The sequence below is a fragment of the Pan troglodytes genome, chromosome 10, assembly GCF_028858775.2.
Source record: "Pan troglodytes isolate AG18354 chromosome 10, NHGRI_mPanTro3-v2.0_pri, whole genome shotgun sequence".
Taxonomy (NCBI): Eukaryota; Metazoa; Chordata; class Mammalia; order Primates; family Hominidae; genus Pan; species Pan troglodytes.
The window spans coordinates 109,708,634-109,729,209 of record NC_072408.2 but is presented as its reverse complement, the minus strand read 5'-3'; the positions used below and the strand labels follow the sequence as shown (position 1 = coordinate 109,729,209).

The following is a 20,576-nucleotide window of genomic DNA, read 5'->3' as shown; positions in this document are numbered from 1 at the left end:
CACTTGAGGCCAGGAGTTCAAACCAGCCTGGCCAAAATGGCGAATCCCCATCACTATTAAAAATACAAAAATTATCTGGGCGTGATGGCGCATACTTGTAATCCCAGCTACTAAGGTGGCTGAGGCATGAGAATCGCTTGAACCCAGGAGGCAGAGTTTGAAGTTAGCTAAGATCACCCCACTGCACTCCAGCCTGGGCAACAGAGTGAGACTCTGTCCGCCCCCTCCCTCCCCACAAAAAAAAAAAAAAAGAAAGAAAAGAAGGAAAAAGATGCTGCGTTAAGGGAGAGAATCAAATTCTAGTATTTGTGGAACCGCATTATGCAATGAGCTGGGCACATATGACTCTTCATTTAATCCGCATTAAACTAAGTGAAGGTGGTACTCTCACTTTATGGATGAGGGAACTGAGGTTCAGAGCGGTTGAGTAATTTGCTCAAGATCACACAGCTAATGTGCAGTGGAAATGGCATTGAACTCTGAATCTCAGATTCCGAAGCCCATGATCTTTCTATTACACCCCACACCTCTGCCAAATACAGCTATCCCTGAACATCTGAATCACTCTGGAGTTTTTTTAAAAATGCAAATATCCTGGTCCCAGTCTCTCATTCTTGGGGGGAGGGGGCAAAAGTACCTGTCTCTGGGTATTTTTTCTTTCATAGTGAAAAATGCATTTAAATGCAAGACAATTAACTACTAATATTCCTTCCATCTATTATCAACCGCTGTTAACATTTTGACATATCACTTTCATTTTTTCCTGTGTCATTGCAGTTTCAAATATTACAAATTAACATATCATTTCTTAAGAAAAAAATTAGAAGATAAAGCTACAGTCTTTTCTCATCTCTCCTCTATCCTGATCATTCTAATTCTACAAACTTTCTAGCCAAGACAGCATCATTATGAGTTTAGCATATTTCCTTCCAGTCCTTTGGAAAAGTATGTTGATATTGACAAGTGTCATGCTGTGCACGTTGGTCTGCAGCCTCTTTCAGTAAGCACAATGGAGTGGCCAAGAGGATGGACTCCATGGATGCAGGGCTGTGGCTTAGAGAGGGGTCACTTGACTTCTCTGTGCCTCAGTTCCTCATCTGTAAAATGGAAATAGTAATCGTATCTGCTTCATAGGGTAGTTCTAAAGATTAAATCACTTAATGCATGTGATCTAAAGATTAAATCACTTAATGCGCCCTCAGAATATTTATTAACTGTTAAGAATTACTATATATATATTTTGTGAATGCAACATTTAAAAAATGTATACATGTTGATACATATAGATCAGGTTCATAACTTTTAACCTCTGAAGTATAGTTCTTAATATCTGTGTATCATATTTTATTTATCATCCCTCTATTTTTGACATCCATGGTGTTTTCTAGTTTCTATAGTCACAGACAATTCTGCAGTATGTTGTTCAATTTTTTTGGTAAGTAATATGCAAAAATTTCTTTAGGGTAGATACCTAGAAGTGGAATCTGGTCGTAGGATATGGACATTTTTAGTTTTAATCAGAACTACAAAGTTTTTCTCCAAATGTCCTGTAAGAATTTATACTCCCACTGATTCAACATGAGAATACTCATTTCTCTATACATTTAAGAATATATGCTTATTATTGCCTTTAATCTTGAACAATATAATGAGTGAAATGTGGTAATTTGTTGATTTAATGTTCATTTTTCTGACTATTAGTGAGATGTAGGTCATATTTCATAACATTTATAATTTGTCTTTTTTGTAAATTGTGATTTGTCTACACATTGTATTTTTTGTGGCAAATGTGCCTTTTTCTTACCGATTTTTTGACATTTTATATACTCTGAATACTGTTATGTGTGTTACAAAGATTTTCTCCCAGTCTTTCTCATTTTACTTGGATTTATGGTATAATTTGTCATACTGAAATTTACAATTCTGATATAATCAATACTTTCAGTCATTTTTTCATGTGTTTTGGATTTTTGTTTGTTCTTGAATTTTTTTTTTTTTTTTTAATTCCACTGGTGACTCTGATGCCAAGTCGGGAATGAGAACCATTGTTCTAAGCTATTGCCTGGGAAGGGGTTCTTGCTGTGCATGAGAGACTGTGTTATCGCTTCACATGAATTAAGTCATATTTAATACTCATCACAGTGCTGTGGGGAGTCAGCAATGCCATACCGATTTTAGAGAGGAGGAAACTAAACCTCAGAGACTCAGTAGCTTGTCTAAGGTAGACAAGGTGGTAGGACTTCAGAAATTGACCTAGGTCTATTATGCTAAAACCTCTGGGCTTATATTTTTTTTAATCAGAAAAAAAACCAATTGTTATGAGAAAGCAGAATGACACAGCAGTTATTTTGCATCTCTTTTTGTTGCAAAGAGAACGATCTTTAAACTGGGAATGTTGAAACAAAATATTGAGAGCCAAGAGAAGCTTGGCTGGTAGATCTTGGTACCCTGTCCTTGGACTAGTGACTTCACCCCATCACCTATCTGTTACTTACAAGGGGGTGAATCAGGGAGCTATCTGGGGCCAAGGTTTTATGAGAAATCAAGAGATCACTATTTGCCCGTAGAAGAATTCATATCTTTGGTTCCAAACATTATAGTAGTCCCATGTTATGACATAAAGAGTAGGAGGAATATAGGCTTGATATTGGGCATCTAAATCCCAGATCTACCAGTGATTGACTTACTGGTCTTGCTATGCCTGGTGTGACTCTGAGGCCACAGAAGATGCTCACACAATTTTTATTCCTTTACCCCTTTCACGTGTTTTATTTTACCCCATCAGGAATCTTTGAGAAAGCGTGAAGATGAGAAAGATGTTGGAAGACTAGGGAGAGTAGAAAGCTTTGATTTTAAAGTGTTGTTTTTTGTTTTAATGAAAATCTAGAATGAATGACTGTATTGTTTGTGAATACTTACAGAAAAATGGCAATGAGCAATAAGAGCTGGGGTTGAGCCATTCGCCAGAAGAAAAGTAGCTTGGCAGAGCAGGGGGACTGTGGTGTGCATACTCTACTTGGGTGTTTACATCTCTCCCAACATCTTTGTGAATGAAATGGAGAAGCAAGCCATAGATGAAAATACAGACGAGACCTTTAAGCTGTGCAGTTTACAACACATTTCTGGACCCTATAAAATGAAATTAAAGGAAATAAGTGGCAAAACAAATGAAATAATCTAGACTACACTTTAGAGCAGTGTTTCCCAAATAATATTCTGTCAAAATCTGTATGATAGTAGGTATTTTATCAGAAAAGAATTCCAAGGGTCATTATATCTGAAAAATTCCACATCTAGGTTTTAGGGAGCCATAGTGCACATGAACTTATTAAAGACTCTGAGAAGTTCTGTAGGGAGGAAACCTGTTCAATGTAATCTCACTCAGCATTTCCTATATGTATTTACCATGGGACCCTGTTTAGGGAAGATCTCTTAATATCTTCCAGGCACTAGTGTTCCACTAAACTCATGCTGTTTTAGAGTTATGAACTCCAAACTACCAGTGATAACCTAGGTTTGGGGTCCTGAGGGATGGAATGGCATTGGGGTTAAGGATATACCATCTAGAGTCAAACTGTTTGGATTCAGAACGCAGTTGCACAACCTGTGAGCTTGAAGACCTCAAGAAAAGTATTTAACTTCTTAGTGGCTAGGTTTCCTCATTCTAAAAATTAAGATAAGAAGTAGAAGTTCTAGTGAATTGGGGCCAAATGATTAGGAGTATACCAAAACCCTTACCTGCTAACCTACAACATCCCACTGACCTCAGTAGATTGTTCCAACTTTCAATTATTTATGCATTGGTTTAAACATTTTCTGTAGCGCTCTATATTTTTAGCCTCTACTAGCTCATGTCCACGCCTTTTAGGAAAATACTCTCCTGAGAGTCTTTACTGTAAGTGGCTTAGTAATGGGCTACAAAATGAGAAGCAGGCTCCTGGGGGAAGTACACTGTTCACCTTACCACGTATTCTCTAGGGAAGGGAACAAGCAAACAAGCAGATGTACAGAGCTCTGAGCTCCAAGGTCGTCTCTGACGTATGTGGGTAGTTCAAAGACAGCATCATTCAATTGATGAAGACACAGAGGCTCAGACTAAACAAGCTTCCAGGAGCTAGACACTTAGAGACAAAAACTGCTTCAGAATTTACCCTCCATTTTTACAGTAGACAGACCTTTTGGAAGCAAATGGGAAAGGCACAGTATCTATTAGTCATACCCACTTTTTTGTGCCCTACTCCTGCCTAGGGGATCCACTCCTCCCCCTCATCAGATATTCAATGATCTCATCAGATACCCAGTGATCGTGACCTCATCAGATATTCAGAGATCAATGACCTCATCAGATATTCAATGATCACAGAGGTTGTGGCCTATTGATAGCATATGAGTTGTGATTATTGCTCCATAAGGTTGTTTTTTTTGTTTGTTTTTGTGTGTGTGTGTGTGTGTGTGTTTTTTTTTTTTTTTTTGAGACAGAATCTCACTTTGTCCCCCAGGCTACAGTGCATTGGTACGATCTCAGCCCACCTCAACCTCCACCTCCCTGGTTCAAGAGACTCTCTTGCCTCAGCTTCCTGAGTAGCTGGGATTACAGGCACCTGCCACTATGCACAGCTAATTTTTGTATTTTTAGTTGAGACGGGGTTTCACTATGTTGGCCAGGCTGTTCTCGAACTCCTGACCTCAGGTGATCCACCTGCCTTGGCCTCCCAGAGTGTTGGGATTATAGGCGTGAGCCACCGTGCCCAGCCCACAGGGTCTTTTTGACCTAGAATATTTTACCAATTTGGTGGTATAGGAAAAGAAACACAAAGAAAAGACAGTTCTTTTCCCTAAAGGCGTGAGCTGAGCCAGATTAAGCTGCAACCCTGGCTTTCTCCTGCAAGGAGTCTCCTCTGAGTTAGGCAGCCCCAGCTACCTGGAAGGGAGGGTGGGGGAAGGAATAATCTCATGAAGTGGGAGGTGACTGAAAGAAAAAATGTCCAAAGAATCACACAGGAGACATGCCAAGAGGAAGCAAGAGTGAGATCCCAAAAGATGGTCTTTGGGGTGAGAATCCCATGGAAGGTCCAGCTTGAACCTCTCCAAGATCTCCTCCTCCAGACTAGAGTGGGGGATAATCTTGAGCTCCCTATAGAATTTAATTGTGCTGCTCATACTTTCTTGAATATTTCTGGTTTCCTGTAAATGCCAGTGGGTTTAATTTCCATATTGTTGGTCAACTGGGGCATTGCTGGCCCTCCCAGAAGAGGAAATCAGTGAAACATGTAAGAAGTTCCATCAGTATCTCCTTGCGACTTCTCCAACCTTTGCAACTACCGTATCTCACCCCAAATACTGTTGTTGCCCCAGACAGTTCCTGTCTTGTCACACTACAGTCTAGTCTTAAAACAGCTGCCAGAATGTGTCTTTTAAAACATGAATCAAATGATACCTCTCTTCTGCCTAATTACCTCTCCTCATAGCTTCTTATATCACTCAGAGTGAAAACCAAACAAAGTTCAGGTAATGGCCAAAATGGCCTTCCATGATCTATTCCTGGTAACTTCTCTGCCTGGTGTCTTCACACCCCCGCTTCCTGCTCACTCTGCCCCAGTCACACCGGCCTCCTTGTTGGTCTGCCCTCACATTGTGCATTCTCTTACTCCAGGACCCTTGCACTGGCTATTCCCTCACGTTTTTCTCCCTCACTGATTTCAGGTTCATGCTTAAAGGTTACCTGTTTATTTTTTTATGACTTCGTGGCTGCATTGTTTAAAAATAGCACCCCCATGCACAATGGTGTAGCCAGTCCCTCTTTCCTGCTTCATCTTTCTCCATGGTGCTGACCACCATCTGAAGACTGTATATTTTACTTATTTACCATAACTACTGTTTGTCTCCTCCTTTGAGAACATAAAGCTCCACAAGGGCAGAGATTTTTTTTTCTGCTTTTCCCACTGTTACACTCCAGCACCTAGAACAGTGGTTAACACAAAAATGGTGCTTAACTGAGTGAATTATTGAATGGTCCTGTCTATTTACCTAAGACCAGTGATTTAGGGCATTTTTTGTAAATGTCTTTGATGTTGTCCCCAGCAACCTCTGAAATAGGCCAGGACATAACTTCACTTAAGTTTACTCCAAGACAACAGCACATAGTGGTCCAAGAAGTTCTCCCTTGCCAGTCTATTCTCATCTCAAAAGATGCCTAGGCTTTCCTTCTTTTTGAAGTGTGCTCAAAAAAAAAAAAATTAAAAAAAAGAGCTGAGAAAAATGTAGGGTAAAACAAATATTGAAGGATAAAATGACACATAAAATGTAATGTGCTCCATCTTTCAGAGAAATGGGTATCTATACCAAGTTGAGGAGGCAGAGTATAAGGAGTACCTACTGAATATATATTAATGAAGACAAAAATTATTAGGTGCAGACAAAAATTGTTGGGTGCTTTTGCTTTTTTAAACTCTCATTAAGCTGCCAGGTAATATTATCTTTATTTTAAACACAGAATACCAACTTCAGAATGGCCAATTAATATATCCAAAGGTAGTGAGTAGCAGAACCAGAATTTGAACTCAGCCCACATACTTGCAAGATACCATTCTCTCTTGTCAATGAATAAGTTAGAGGAGGAGGAGGAGACGGGGTGCCCAGTATGCAGTCAAAAGAAGATCCAGAAAGGCAAGCCAACTTTTCACCATTATGAACTCTGTTTCTATAGTTTTATTTACTTGTGAACAATCCCCCTTTAGAAAGGCTTTCTTAAAGGATAGGAGAAGAAAGTGGTTTCTGGTGAATCCTTAGAAAAATTGGTGATTCATTTCACCTTGCCTATATCTTCTGTTTGAATCCTGATTAGCAAGGTTTTATGCTGCCATCTTTTATGCATAAATTAAATATTAGACAAATCGTGAAATTGTTTTTGAAAAGTTCAAGCCTTTATTGCCTTCCCCGAGATGCCCACTTGGAGTAATATCAAGAGTGCTTTCTTTATCCCTCAGCAAAGATATGGTGAGCGTATATGGGTCAATTTGTAAACCTACACAAACCTCTTGTTGAAAAGTAAAAATTCATTTGTTAAAAGTATGATCCTAATCAGGCTTGTAAATTAACTTTTGAGGCTCTCTTAGCAATCAAAATTATTGGTTTCTAAGGATCCATACTAGTAAATTAGAAAGACGCCAATAAGGAAATTACATGCCAAACTGGAGGGTTATTTTTTAACAAATTGACTCAAAGGGAAAGAAATTATTTAAACAATTCAGCTCTATGTTCAATGTGTAATTAACCAGAAACTTCACTCATATAAGACTTTTGCCTAGTAAGTAGCAGTTACATAACTCCCACACCCCACCCCCCATTTGTTAGCCCGGGCATAATTTTTTAAACATTTTTAAATAATCCTATACCTATATCTATTATAAGTATTTACCCCAATGGTTATCATTATAACCATTTAACAAATAAAGTTAAGTTTTTATTATAAAAGTAATAAATGTGTCTGGGCACAGTGGCTCACGCCTGTAATCCCGGCACTTTGGGAGGCTGAGGCAGGCGGATCACGAAGTCAGGAGATCAAGACCATCCTGGTTAACACGGTGAAACCTCATCTCTACTAAAAATACAGAAAATTAGCCAGGCGTGGTGGCAGGTGCCAGTAGTCCCAGCTACTCATGAGGCTGAGGCAGGAGAATGGCATGAACCTGGGAGGCGGAGCTTGCAGTGAGCCGAGATCACGCCACTGCACTCCAGCCTGGGCGACAGAGCAAGACTCCATCTCAAAAAAAAAAAAAAAAAGCAATAAATGTTTCTAGGAAACTTGAACTATGATTTTAAAAAAAGAGAAAGAAGGAAACAAAATCATCCCTAAGCCCTTCATCTAGAGACCGCCACTGCACTCATGTCTTGAAGTGCTTACTGACACGTTTTTTAATACATGTTGTTGTTTTTGTTACTCACTTTTTAATGATTGCCTAATCTTCCATTGTGTAATTATACCACAGTCCACTTCATCATTCCTCTATTATGGGAGTTTAGTTAGCTTAGAAGTTTTGGTGAAATGCTATGTGAATTTTCCCATAAGTTAAATCTCTAGCACTAGAAAAACTGAGTCATAAAACATAAATTGTTTTATTGTTATCCTCAAAGCTGTGGAAGTGGATGCTTCCAGGGGTGGGGTATGAGTGATGAGCACTGTATCCTATGGTTTGCTTCCCAGAACTTCTTCTCTGCTCCCCTCCCTTCCCAAACTCTCCCACAAATAAGCGTGCCAGAGGTGTGTCCATTCTCGGTTCTTGGATTTGCTGTGCTCTCAGCTCTACATAAGGCAGGGATTGGTTATGTCTTCTTTTGAAGTTTCATCTTAGGTAAATAGTAGGTGGAACCTACCCATTCTCTTTATTCCTGAGCCAAGAAGGATGACATTGCTCTTTGCTTTGTTTAACAAGTAATCTCTGTTTGCCAGAGAAAGCTTCAGATCTATCTCTATCTCTCTGGCATTACCTCCTCACTATTCTCTCTCTCCCTAGTGGGGGCCCCTCTGTGGGTTTCCCTAGCCACAGCCCTCAGGGGTGTGTTGTCTGCAGTTGGAGCCATAAATAATGGCTGCACCGTGAGCCTGTTTGAGGTTACTTATTATATTTACTACACCCAGAGGTTTTAATTATTTGTGTTTGACATAATGGTAGTAATAATAATAAAAGTTGATATTTGTGGAGTGCTCACTGTATGTATGCCTGGCAGGAAAGGCAGTGTGGTTAAAAAACTAATGACTGAAATTAGAAAAAAAATGGGCCTCGCTCTCTAGCTACTTACGGCCAAGCACCTTCATCTCTGATTTTATTTTTTTATGTCTCCCTTAACCTTTTCAAAGGATTGTTGGGATGGTCACAGAAAAGAATTCTATACTATAAAGTGTTACTTAAGTATGAAAAGGCATCACTACAGTTCTTTTGAACCTTATACCATTAATGATCAAGGCAAAAGATACACCTCTTCAACTACAAGTTCAGTGAATTTTAATTTTTTGAAATTTTAGAGTTATTTAGTTATATTTTCAGATACTTTCTGTCCATTTAAATATTGGAATGACCCCTATTATGTGTTTGTTTGTTTTAATAAAGTGTATATAATACTCCTTGGTTTTCTCCAAAATAAATAGCATTACTAAGGAAATCACATACTTTCTGACTAAGTAGCAGATGATTTGCTGGGCATTTATGTTAGAGGACCAACTAAAATAAATGACTTTGTTTTTGTAATAACCATAAGAGCTAAAATATCACCATCTAAAGACACTGAAATTGAGAAGCTGTAGTAAATAATCATTATTTTCACATTTTTATGGCATTTAATGAAAGCAGCTTCCCAGCTCTTTGCACGAATGTGGGAGTGGGATGCTTCCATGCTTAGCAAGTGCTTCCAGCAGGAAAACACTGACTGATGACTGCAGGTTGAAATCTTTGTGTTGGGGGTTCAGTGTATTTTAGTAGACTTTGCCAAGTGTTGCTGCTGACCAACATTCATTTTTTAGTTCATTTCTGCTTCAGAACCAGTGTAAAGAGTCCAGGTTTTACAAGAAAACTGTGGCATATGAGCCACAGAAAACTGTGGGGGACAGATGAGCTCCAGTCCCCCACAGCCCATTCTTGGAAAGGGACAAGACAGTTGTAAATAAAACTCTTGAGCCATCCAGCCTAATATTTTTTAGAGGATGCATTTGGACAAATTATACAACCCACCTTGTGCTTCTTATTTATGTCTGGTGATTTTGCACCTAGCACTCAGCAGATGCCATAGTAATCCAGAGGAGTCCAAGGAATTTGGTTCTACAATTAGGGACATTTGAGACATCAAGCAAACTCTGATACTCAGGCAGTTATTGCCTTTGAGAAAGAAGTTATTGCCTTTTTTCTGATAATGCATCACAGCTGCATTCCTTAAAAACTCTAAGACTATTTATACTTGTGATGTTCCAACATTTTTTGAGAGCATTTTAAAAATTGTTTTTTCACTGAGGTGTTTAAGAATAGCCAAGAATAAATGTCAGTTTGAATTTTATATATATATATATATATACACACACACATATGTGAGAGTTAATATGAAAATATAAAAAATTATTACAAATCAGTAAAAAACCTCTATAATAAGAAAATGGTATAAACTGATAATTCATAAAAGAAATGCAAATGGCCACTAAACCTAGGAAAAATGTTTAGTGTCATCAGCAGTTAAATAAAAAATTGAACAATGAGTTATTTGCTGTTTTCATCTGTCAAGTCAAGAATATTGAAAATCCTTAAAGGTAGTACAGGTGAGAAACATGGATCCTCTAGTGGAAAGATAGAAGAGATGAGTATAGACTTTCTGGAAGGCAATGGGACAATATATAGAGAATCTTTAAAGGGTAGTTTCTGATTAAACAATTTGACCCCTAGGCATTTATTCTGAGAAATCAGTTAGACAACTAGGCAAAACTTTATGTATATTGCTGACCGTTATTTCTAGTGGCAGAAAAACAAGAAGCAACATACCCATCACTAGGGTATTGGATAAAGAATTTATGACCACATCTGTGCTGCAGATCATCAGGCAGCCATTAAAAATGGTCTGATGAGGGTACGAATGGCTAATGTAAAAGCAGGAAATATCTTATTCATCCTTGCATTGTCCAAGTACCTAGCCTGGCCCATGATATTTGATTTAAAGACGATATTCCTCAGGGAGATATGATGTGCTCTTTTCTTCCCGTTGGATTCCTGAAATTCTATTTAGCCACATAGACACCAGAGTAATAGTCAAATCTGAGGATGGCATGGAATATGATGGACTTTTTCCATTTTCCTACCCACAAACTCTTCTCATATCCTTGGATAATTTTGATCCTTTTGAGGTGATTATAGAAGACGTCCTGAATGTAACATCTTCTTACCATTTCCACTCCCACCAACATAGACATAGCCACCTTCACGTCTTGTCTGCATTTCAGCAATGGCCTCTTGACAGGACTTGCTTGGTCTATCTTATCCCTTAAAGTTTACTCTCAACATAGAAATTAGACTGGTCCTTTTAAGCCTATGAGATCATATTCTTCCTCTGCTCAAAATCTTGCAAAGATCCCTATTTCTTTCAGAATCAAAACCATAATTCTTAAAATGACCTGCAATGACCCTGTGATTATTCTGACACTGTCTCCTGTTATTTTCCCCTTGACCTCCTCCACTCTCATCAACCCACCTTGTGGCTGTCTCTTCAACAGGCCAGGCATGCTGCCACCTTTTGGTCTTCACCTCTCTCAACTCCTTTAGGACTGTACATAAATCTTGCCATCCCAATGAGGCCCCATGTGCCTGCCCTATTTGGTCCTGCAATCTGCCCTCACCCTGCCTCAGGAATGCCCATTTGCTTCCCCCTGCTCTGTGTTGCATTTTTGCCTTAGTCCTTCTCATGATAACATGCACAAATGAGTTTCTGTTTGTTGTTTGTATCCCCTCAACTTGAATGTAAGCTTTATAAAGGAAAGCATCTTTATTTTGTTCACTGGTGGATCCCAAGCCGCTAGAAGGATGATTGGCCACTGTTGGGTGTTACAAATGTATATATTTATTGAATAGCTTGAATGAAAAGTAATTTTTTATATATATATATGTATGTATATATATATATATATTTTTTTTTTTTTTTTTGAGACAGAGTCTCGCTCTGTCGCCCAGGCTGGAGTGCAGTGGCGCGATCTTGGCTCACTGCAACTTCCACCTCCGTGGTTCAAGCAATTCCCCTGTCTCAGCCTCCCAAGTAGCTGGGATTGGGATTACAGGCACACACCACCATGCCCAGCTAATTCTTCTGTGTTTTTAGTAGAGACAGGGTTTCACCATGTTGGCCAGACTTGTCTCCAACTCCTGACCTCAGGCAATCTGCCCGCCTTGGCCCCTCAAAGTGCTGGGATTACAGGCATGAGCCACAGCGCCAGGCCTATATAAATATATTAGTGGTAATTATATTAGATAATTTTTACCGAGCATTTACTATGTGCCAAGTGGTGCACGTGTATAATATCATCCCACACTCCCAATGAACTTATGAAGCAGGTATAATTAAGACCAGCAAGTTACAGATGGAAAAACTGAGGAATAGAAACATGAAAGTACATCGTCTCACAAGCAATAAATTTAGATATTAGATATAAATCAAATAAGTCTGACCACCTATTCAAGCAGAACAATGTTGCTTCTATATTATTTATTTATTGTAATTCCATAGAATTTCGTTTGGAAAGTGGGGGTGTTTCCTATGTAAATATTTTTGGCAGCCGCTGTCCTAAATATTTTAACCAAATCAAAATCTTATAGTGGCAATTCTAGGCCTTTAGCAGATTTTCATGTGATTAAATTATGACATGTGAACTAACTGCCCCACCTCCTGCCACTTAGTACTTGGTTTTAAAGAAGAAAAAGTAAACAACTTTTGCAAATTTAAGGACTTTTTTATACTCTTATAAAAATAATTGTATTCTTGAACTCTCCATTTTGTTGTGTTAGGTTTTCCTGTTCTGGTTCTGCATCTTTGGCCTGCGTTAGTTCCAGTGACTGTCTCCTCACCCTCCCCATTCTCTCTTCTAGGAGAATGATATAAACCTGACCCACATTGAATCTAGACCTTCTCGTTTAAAGAAAGATGAGTACGAATTTTTCACCCATTTGGATAAACGTAGCCTGCCTGCTCTGACAAACATCATCAAGATCTTGAGGCATGACATTGGTGCCACTGTCCATGAGCTTTCACGAGATAAGAAGAAAGACACAGGTAAGAATTAGAGGAATTTTGCAACATAAGTAACTCCACACTGTCTTCATAAAATAACAGCAATATACATATTTAACAGCATATTTAAATATATATATATTTAATATATATTGCTGTTATTTTGTGGAAGCAAAATTAATATATATGTATTGGAAATAATGCCTTGGAAGACTGTTTGGGGGATTAAATGAGTGGACGTAGGTTGGGGACCTAGGCAAGTGCCTGGTATATTTTAGACATATAGTGAATTTTAGTTATTTTTCCCCTTCCTAAAGATAGCTATTTCTTTTTTCTTTTTTTTTTTACTTTATAAGCTTTTAATTTTTATTTATTTTTATTTTTCTCTTTTTTCTTTTGACTTTTATTTTAAATTCAGGGTTATATGTACAGGTTTGTTACACGGGTAAATTGTGTGTCATGGGAATTTGGTGTACAGATAATTTTGTCACCCAGGTAATCAGCATAATACCCAATAAGCAGTATCTAATTTTCAACAAAACCCATGAAAGCAAGCAATGAAGAAAGGAATTCCTAGTCAATAAATACTGCTGGGATAACTTGAAAGCCATATGCAGAAAATTGAAACTGGACCACTGCCTTTTACCATATACAAAAATCAACTCAAGATGGTTGAATGGATTTTTGAATCTCTCCACTCCAACCAGAGGGATCTCTTCAAGTCCTTTTCATAACATGCCAATTCCAGAGCTGGAGATACCTGGCTCCTTGTTACTAGGGCTTTCATTGTCATTTTCCATCTTCTTATCTGTCTCTTCTTCTCATACAATCTCCTTGTGGGCAGGTAGACTCTCTTACCTATATTTATATCCTCAGAGTTTAGCACACTGCTTGGTACACAGGTGCTCTGCACATATTTCTGAGTGAATGACTAATATAGGAGTTGTCAAAACTTGCATTGTCCCATTATTTACGTACTGAAATGCTACTCATCCTCCGGGGAGGAAAAGGGTGGTAGAGTGTAGAAATTATAAGTGTGGGCTTGAAGTTGAATAGACTGTGGTTCAAGTCCTACTTCTTCCACATATTGAGTTTGATACCCTGACAAATTGCTTTAACTGCCCTGACCTCAATTTTTCATAGGGCTTTTGTGAGGATTAAATGAAGTCATACATAAACAGTGCTTAGAACAGTGCCTGGTGCACTGTAGGGCTGGACAAATGATAGCATGTGGTTGTTATTATGATTATGATTAGCCTGAAAGCAATACAGAGGAAGAAGGTGACTGCTTTTTAGGGCCTCAAGCATATTCAAATGAACCATTTTTTAATAGACTTTTTATTTTATTTTTTATTTTTATTTTTATTTTTTTAGACAGAATTTCGCTCTTGTTGCCCAGGCTGGAGTGCAATGGTGCGATCTCAGCTCACTGCAACCTCTGCCTCCTGGGTTCAGGCAATTCTCCTGCCTCAACCTCTTGAGTAGCTGGGATTACAGGCATGCCCCACCACGCCTGGCTAATTTTTGTATTTTCCATAGAGACGGGATTTCACCATGTTTGTCAAGCTGGTCTCAAACTCTCGACCTCAGGTGATCCACCCGCCTCAGCCTCCCAAAGTGTTGGGATTACAGGCATGAGCCACTGTGCCTGGCCTTAATAGACTTTTTAAAAGAGCAGTATTAGGTTTACAGAAAAACTGCACAGAAAGTACAGAGAGTTCCCAGGTCTTTCATCCCTACCTCAGTTTCTTCTATTAACATCTTGCATTTGTATGGTATTTTTTTTTAGAACTGATGAGCCGATATTGATATATTATCACTAATTGAAGTCCATAGTTTATATTCGGGATCATGCTTTGTATTTTACAGTTTTATTGGTTTTGACAAATGCGTAATGTCATGTATCTACCATTTCAATGTCATACAGAATAGTTTCATTGCCCTAAAAATGCCCTGTGCTCCAGCTATTCATTCCTTCTTCTTTACAGACTCCTTCCAGCAACCACTGCTCTTTTTGCTAGCTCCATAGTTTTGCTTTTTCAAGAATGTCACATAGTTGAAATCATACAGTATGTAGCCTTTTCAGACTGGCTTCCTCCATTTAGCAATACATATTTACAAATCCTCCATGTCTTTCTGTGACTTGATAGCTCATTTCTTTTTGTTCCTGAATAATATTCCATTGTCAGGATGTACCACAGTTTGTTTATTCATTCACCTATTGAAGGACATCTTGGTTGCTTCCAATTTTTGATGACTATGAATAAAGCTGTGAATAAACATTTATGTGCAGTTTTTTTGTGTGAAGATAAGTTTTCAACTGATTCAAGTAAATACCTAAGAATGTGATTGCTGAGGTTAACTTCTTTAAAAAATTATTTTTTTTTCTACTGTAAAATCGAGTTTCTTTCAAAAACACTTGGAAAGACTTTGGGTCAAGAGGAGCTCAGGCACCATAGCTGAAAGAAGCATTTGAATAGGCAGAGATGCTTTAAAATGAGACAAGATCCACCCCGTAAAACAGGCCACTGAAACATTTTTTAAAAGGTAGCTCCATGGCCTTTCTAGGAGACTCATCTCTGCCTTCATTCTCCTGTAGGTATAACCAAGGCAAGGAAAGCCCGCTCCAGTGTTCTGGCCTTGTGGAGAGTGGACAGCCATGCAGATGGGCTCAGGTCCCTGGAGGGCAGGCACTTGGAATTCCTCCCTGGATTAGTCCTATCTGCCTTCTTTCCTTTTCAGCCTCCCAAGCTGCTTCCCCAATGACTGCCCTCCCTTGCTTTTTTCCGGCCACCTGCTCTCAACAGGAGCTGCAGAACCTTTGGACAAAGGGCCTGCCAGATCCTGGGGCAATTCAGCCTCTGGTTGGAGCAGGTGGAGGCTGGGCCAGCTGGGGCCATGAGGAAGGAAATCAAAGCAATTGACAGGCAGACAGCCAGCCCCTGGAGGAGCCAGGGAATATATAGTAAACCAGCTGGAGAGCCGGCAGCCTGAACTGGAGGCTCAGAAAGGAGGTTCTTAGTGGGGACATTGAGGGGGAGTTAAGAGTGCAGATTCAGGAAGCACGGCGACCACACTCGGTGTGACTTTGAGCAAATCATTGACCCTTGCAGTCTCCCACTGTATCAAAGGGGAGTCACAAGAGCCTCTGCCTTATAGGATTGGTGAAATCACACAAGTGAAGCACTGGGAACAGAGCAGAGCATGTTTAATTAAGGACTTAAAGTTATTCTCTATTCTTACCATTATCATCATTATTATTATAAACACTGGCATGAGCACAAGAGCGGCCGAAATGCAGCCTGTACACAGCTACTTTTTCAGAGTCTGGCAACTGGAAAATGACCTGAGAGGTCATGCAGCCCTACAGACCCCTTCATTTTTCATTGTGAAAACAGAGGCTGTGACTTGCCTTAAGGCAAACAGTGGGTTCTGGGGGGTCATGTGCAAGGGTGTGTTGAGAGCAGCTCTGTGCCAGGCACAGTGCTAGGAAAGAAAGGGTCAAACTGCCTGTTCTTAAGGAGCTCACAGCCTGGCAAAGGGGAAGACACACCCAGGTAAGTAGAATAGAGGGACAGGTGCTGTGACAAAGACAGGGTTGGTGTGATTCCGCCTGTTCTCCACTCGTGTTTAGCTCTGAGGATCCAGGAAGTAAGAAAGTAAAAAAGCTAATGTTTTCTTTTTTTTGAGATGGAGCCTCACTCTGTCGCCCAGGCTGGAGTACAGTGGCACAATCTCTGCTCACTGCAACCTCCGCCTCCCGGGTTCAAGCCATTCTCCTGCCTCAGCCTCCCCGAGTAGCTGAGATTACAGGCGCATGCCACCACGCCCGGCCAATTCTTATATTTTTAGTAGAGACAGGGTTTCGCCATGTTGTTCAGGCTGGTCTCACACTCCTGACCTCAGGTGATCCGCCCACCTCGGCCTCCCAAAGTGCTGAGATTACAAGTGTGAGCCACAGTGCCCGGCCTAAAAAGTTAATGTTTTCACATAGAGGCATCATGTAATAAAAGTTGGGCTTATTGGAGCCTGGAGGAAGCACAGGTTCAATTCCCTAAGGGGGCTTCTCGCTTTCTTGCTCAAAATGTCAAGGTTGTTGATATTTGAAGTGGGATGACATTTTCCCTAGGGAAGAAAAACTAGCTAAGACCAACCCTTTAAAATAACATGTGTTTTGTGACCCTTATTTCTTCAGATGATTGGTCACCCAATCCCATAGTGGCTGCCCCCACCTGACCTTACCGTACCTGTAATGAGAGAGCTGATGTTGACATGCCACGACCTGGCATCTGCCAAGAAAGACTCTTTGGGTTTCTGTGGTAGTTTCCGTGAAGTGGGGTCTGGGCCAAGAAACAGGTTTTTTTAAGGGGAACAACCATTCCTTTGCAAAGTTGCCCTTTCTATAGGACTCAGTGGGAGAACAGTCAGAGGAAGAAAAGCATTGTAGTAGATCTGAACCTTTGATTCTTTCTCCGGACAAAATGCCCTTTTTATTGTGGGGCTCAGATCTCAGAGGCGAGTCTGACAGCAGGTTCAAGTAGGAGATCTGAACCCCTCAAATCAATTAAGCTAAACCACTTTCCACTCTAGTTTTTAAACCATTCAAAAAGCCATGTGGGTGATAGAAAATAAAAGTTTTTCAGTTTCTTAATTGCGAAAGTTCCCCACCCAAAACAGCTTAAGAGAAGGTTAATTACGGCGACATGGTAAAGAAACCCCAACCTTCTCAAATGCCTCCTGGAGAAGCTGATGTGAATTTAATAGGATTTTAATCCAGAGAGTCTTTTGAATACTTGAGGTCTATTCTCCTGCTACCCTCTTTCCTGATGACTTCAAATCCTTCTTCAACCCAACATGAAAGAGCATTAATATCTTTCATCGATCAATCTACTAATCCTTTTACCTTTCCCTTTGAGTCGACTGCATGACATTACATTTAGTGGGGGCTGGAAAATTCCTACGTGGAGAGAGATTGCAGCCAGGAGAAGCAGACAGACACAATGTCTTGGGTAGACAGAAGTTAGGAACATCACCATTTGAGAAATATGTTTGCAGTTATCTTCCAAGAGCAGATAAATATCTGTTGGGTTTTGTTTAATTTATGGTGATTATAAGGGTCCTGGTGGGGAAGAAAAGTGAGTTCAAATTGCCAGAACAACTACTGCTTCTGTGGAAAGCAGAAAGACCTATCTGCCTGTCTGTCTATCTATCTATCTATCTATCTATCTATCTATCTATCTATCCATCATCTATCATCTATGCCTGTCTATCTATCATCTATCTACCTATCTATCCATCAATCATCTATCATCTATCTATCTATCTATCTATCTATCTATCTATCTATCTATCTATCTATGTTGTCTGGGGACACTTATGATTACTGTGAGAAGACAAAAACAACATCATTATAGTCATTCCTTCCCTCTTGTTGCCCCTCCTTGCCTTCTTGAGTTTCTTCTGCTTCAACATTGCTGACCTGAAGAACTGTGCTGAGTAAAGCTGACATTTCAGATCAATTAGGGTTGAAGGGAGGATAGGATTCCTTAGAGGGCTCTGAAAAGCCCCTGGGATTGTGGGCAAGATAGTACATGGGTGTGCATGCATATTTTTTAGGAGACAAGATTTTTCAAAGGGGCTATGGTTCCCAAAGAGTTAAGAATTTTTAGATAGAAGCCGCTTAGGGCTGGAAGGGAATCCATCTGGTTAGAGTTTTTCCCCACTCCCACCACCTGCACTTTTCTTTCCTCTCTCCTTTCCTCTGCTTGGCTTTTCTGTCTCCACCTTCCCTTTGCCCTCTTCTCAGTTCTAAACCTTCTCCCGTGCATTTTACTTTGTGCATTCCATGTTGCCTTTCACAGCTGTAGATGTATGTGGCTCCGTGTCTGCAGGAGACCAAGTATCTGCATGTTTGCAAAAACACACAGGATTGGCTGTCTTTTTCAGTCTTTACCTGGATGCTTGCTGGATGCACTGATGTAGCACTAAGTCCTGGCAGCTGGGGAGGTCACTCGTTTCAGCAAACTGCCTCACTGAGACAAGCAGACTCCAGCTGAGAGGATCAGCCCATTCAGGGGGAGGTGACACCAACCCAGGAGTGGGAAGCAGAGTCCCTTCATATCCTTGGTAGACTGTCTGCTCCCTGCAGTCAGTCACAGGCAGCTCTATTCATTGGCAAAGGAAGATCCTGAGCAAATGCTATTTCTGCAGCCCATCTAGTTTGCCAGGTCACAGAGCTTCAAGCTCAGGAAGATTACAAAATTATAAGGAGGCTCTCATTCTAAGAGGAATCCCTCAGTGGTATGCCACACGCAGTGTTTTCCAAATTCTTTCGCATTAGGTTATCTCATTTAAGCTTTGCAACAACCAACTCAGGCAGCTAAAGCAAACATAGTATTATTCTTGTTTTCAATATTAGAAAACAAGTCAGAAAGGTATAATTAAAAGGTTGCATGGATTTTCCAGTTCAATTCCTGGGCTGTAGCTGTTCGGCCAAGTTGCTTTCCCTCTTTAGGCCTCAATTTTCTCATCTGCAAATGAAGAAATCCAGGTACCAGTGTGGTTGTGTGGATTATATGTTATAATTTGCATAAAGTGCCTAGCATGTAGGGCCCATGCAAAAGGTTACAAGTAAACTTACCCTTAAGTCTCTCATAAGGGTACACAATGAATCTTAGGGTTGAGCAAGTCCAAACTCCCAAAACTCCTGAAGTTTGATAAACAAAGGCAACTGTGAAATGCTATTTGGGTCAGTCCAAAAGATTGTGAAAGGTAGAAAAATTTAGACTGGGAATACATTTTCTCTGTGTGACAGGTGTGTTCTCTCAATTGAAGAAGGAAGTAAAAGGATATGGAATGACTAACTAAATATCACTTTGCCATCATGCTGGATTGAGGGAGTATTGTCGTGATGCACTAAGGGCCATGAATTTAGAGTCAAGAGCCAGGATTTGGGTCTCCATTTTGTACACTACTAGCTAGGTTTGAATTCCATCTGACACCCTTCCAGATGGATGATCGCTTCTCCTTCATCTGTGAAATGGAGCAAAGACCCACTCTCCCAATTCCTGTGGCTCATGGAGGGGATTATGTGGAGTACCCTGTGCATTAGGGTGCTTGAAAGATCAAATTGAACTTGCTTGAGTTGAATAGGCCCTTGATCTTAGACATCCTTAAGTTTCAATAGGGAGAGCTCTCTATGATCTATAACCCCAGCCAATAACAGGTCACTTGTCTCCACCAGCTCCATGGGCATAGACACTTACCAGGCCAATAATAATATATAAAGAGTTGGTGGCAGCCACCACCTCATTGAAGCCAGGCTTACCATGGTGAAGCCAGGCTTACCTAGCAGCCACGGAGACAACTTCATGTGTGGGATTGTATGAGGGTCCCTGTGAATGATCTCTCGTTTCCAAATATTTTTTGTGCTTAACATCATCCACTTGACTTTCTGCTATATTGCACATGGCACTGGCATATGAGATAGAAGGTCAGCTTTTCATGCAGCTTTTCTTTCTCCTTCCCTTCTTTCTTCCTCGTTCCTTCCCTGCTTCCACCATCCTCTTTCCTCCTTGCTTCCTTCTTTCTTCTTTCCCTTTTTTCTTCTCATCTTCCTTTCTCTTGTACCATTCTGACAATACTCAAAACCAATAGCCTCTCTTTTTTTCATCCTCTTCGACATTTTTGTAGCATTTGATACAAATATCCCCCAGGAATTCTCTTTTTCCTTAGCATGTTATGAATTATGTGGCCCTTACTTTTTAAAAATCTTGACTTTTGGGATTTTCTTCCTTCTCTTACTACTCCTTCTCAAACAGCACAGA

The 20,576-nt window shown here is 40.1% G+C and overlaps 1 protein-coding gene across 1 annotated transcript in view; it reads left to right on the top strand.

Annotated features, from left to right (window-relative positions):
* The window catches only part of PAH (phenylalanine hydroxylase), a 78,467-nt gene that overhangs the window by 9,383 nt on the left and 48,508 nt on the right, over positions 1–20,576 (top strand). The window contains exon 3 of the mRNA XM_001156919.6: positions 12,609–12,792. Coding sequence (XP_001156919.1) covers positions 12,609–12,792 — 184 coding nt within the window. The remainder of the gene's footprint in view (positions 1–12,608; positions 12,793–20,576) is intronic.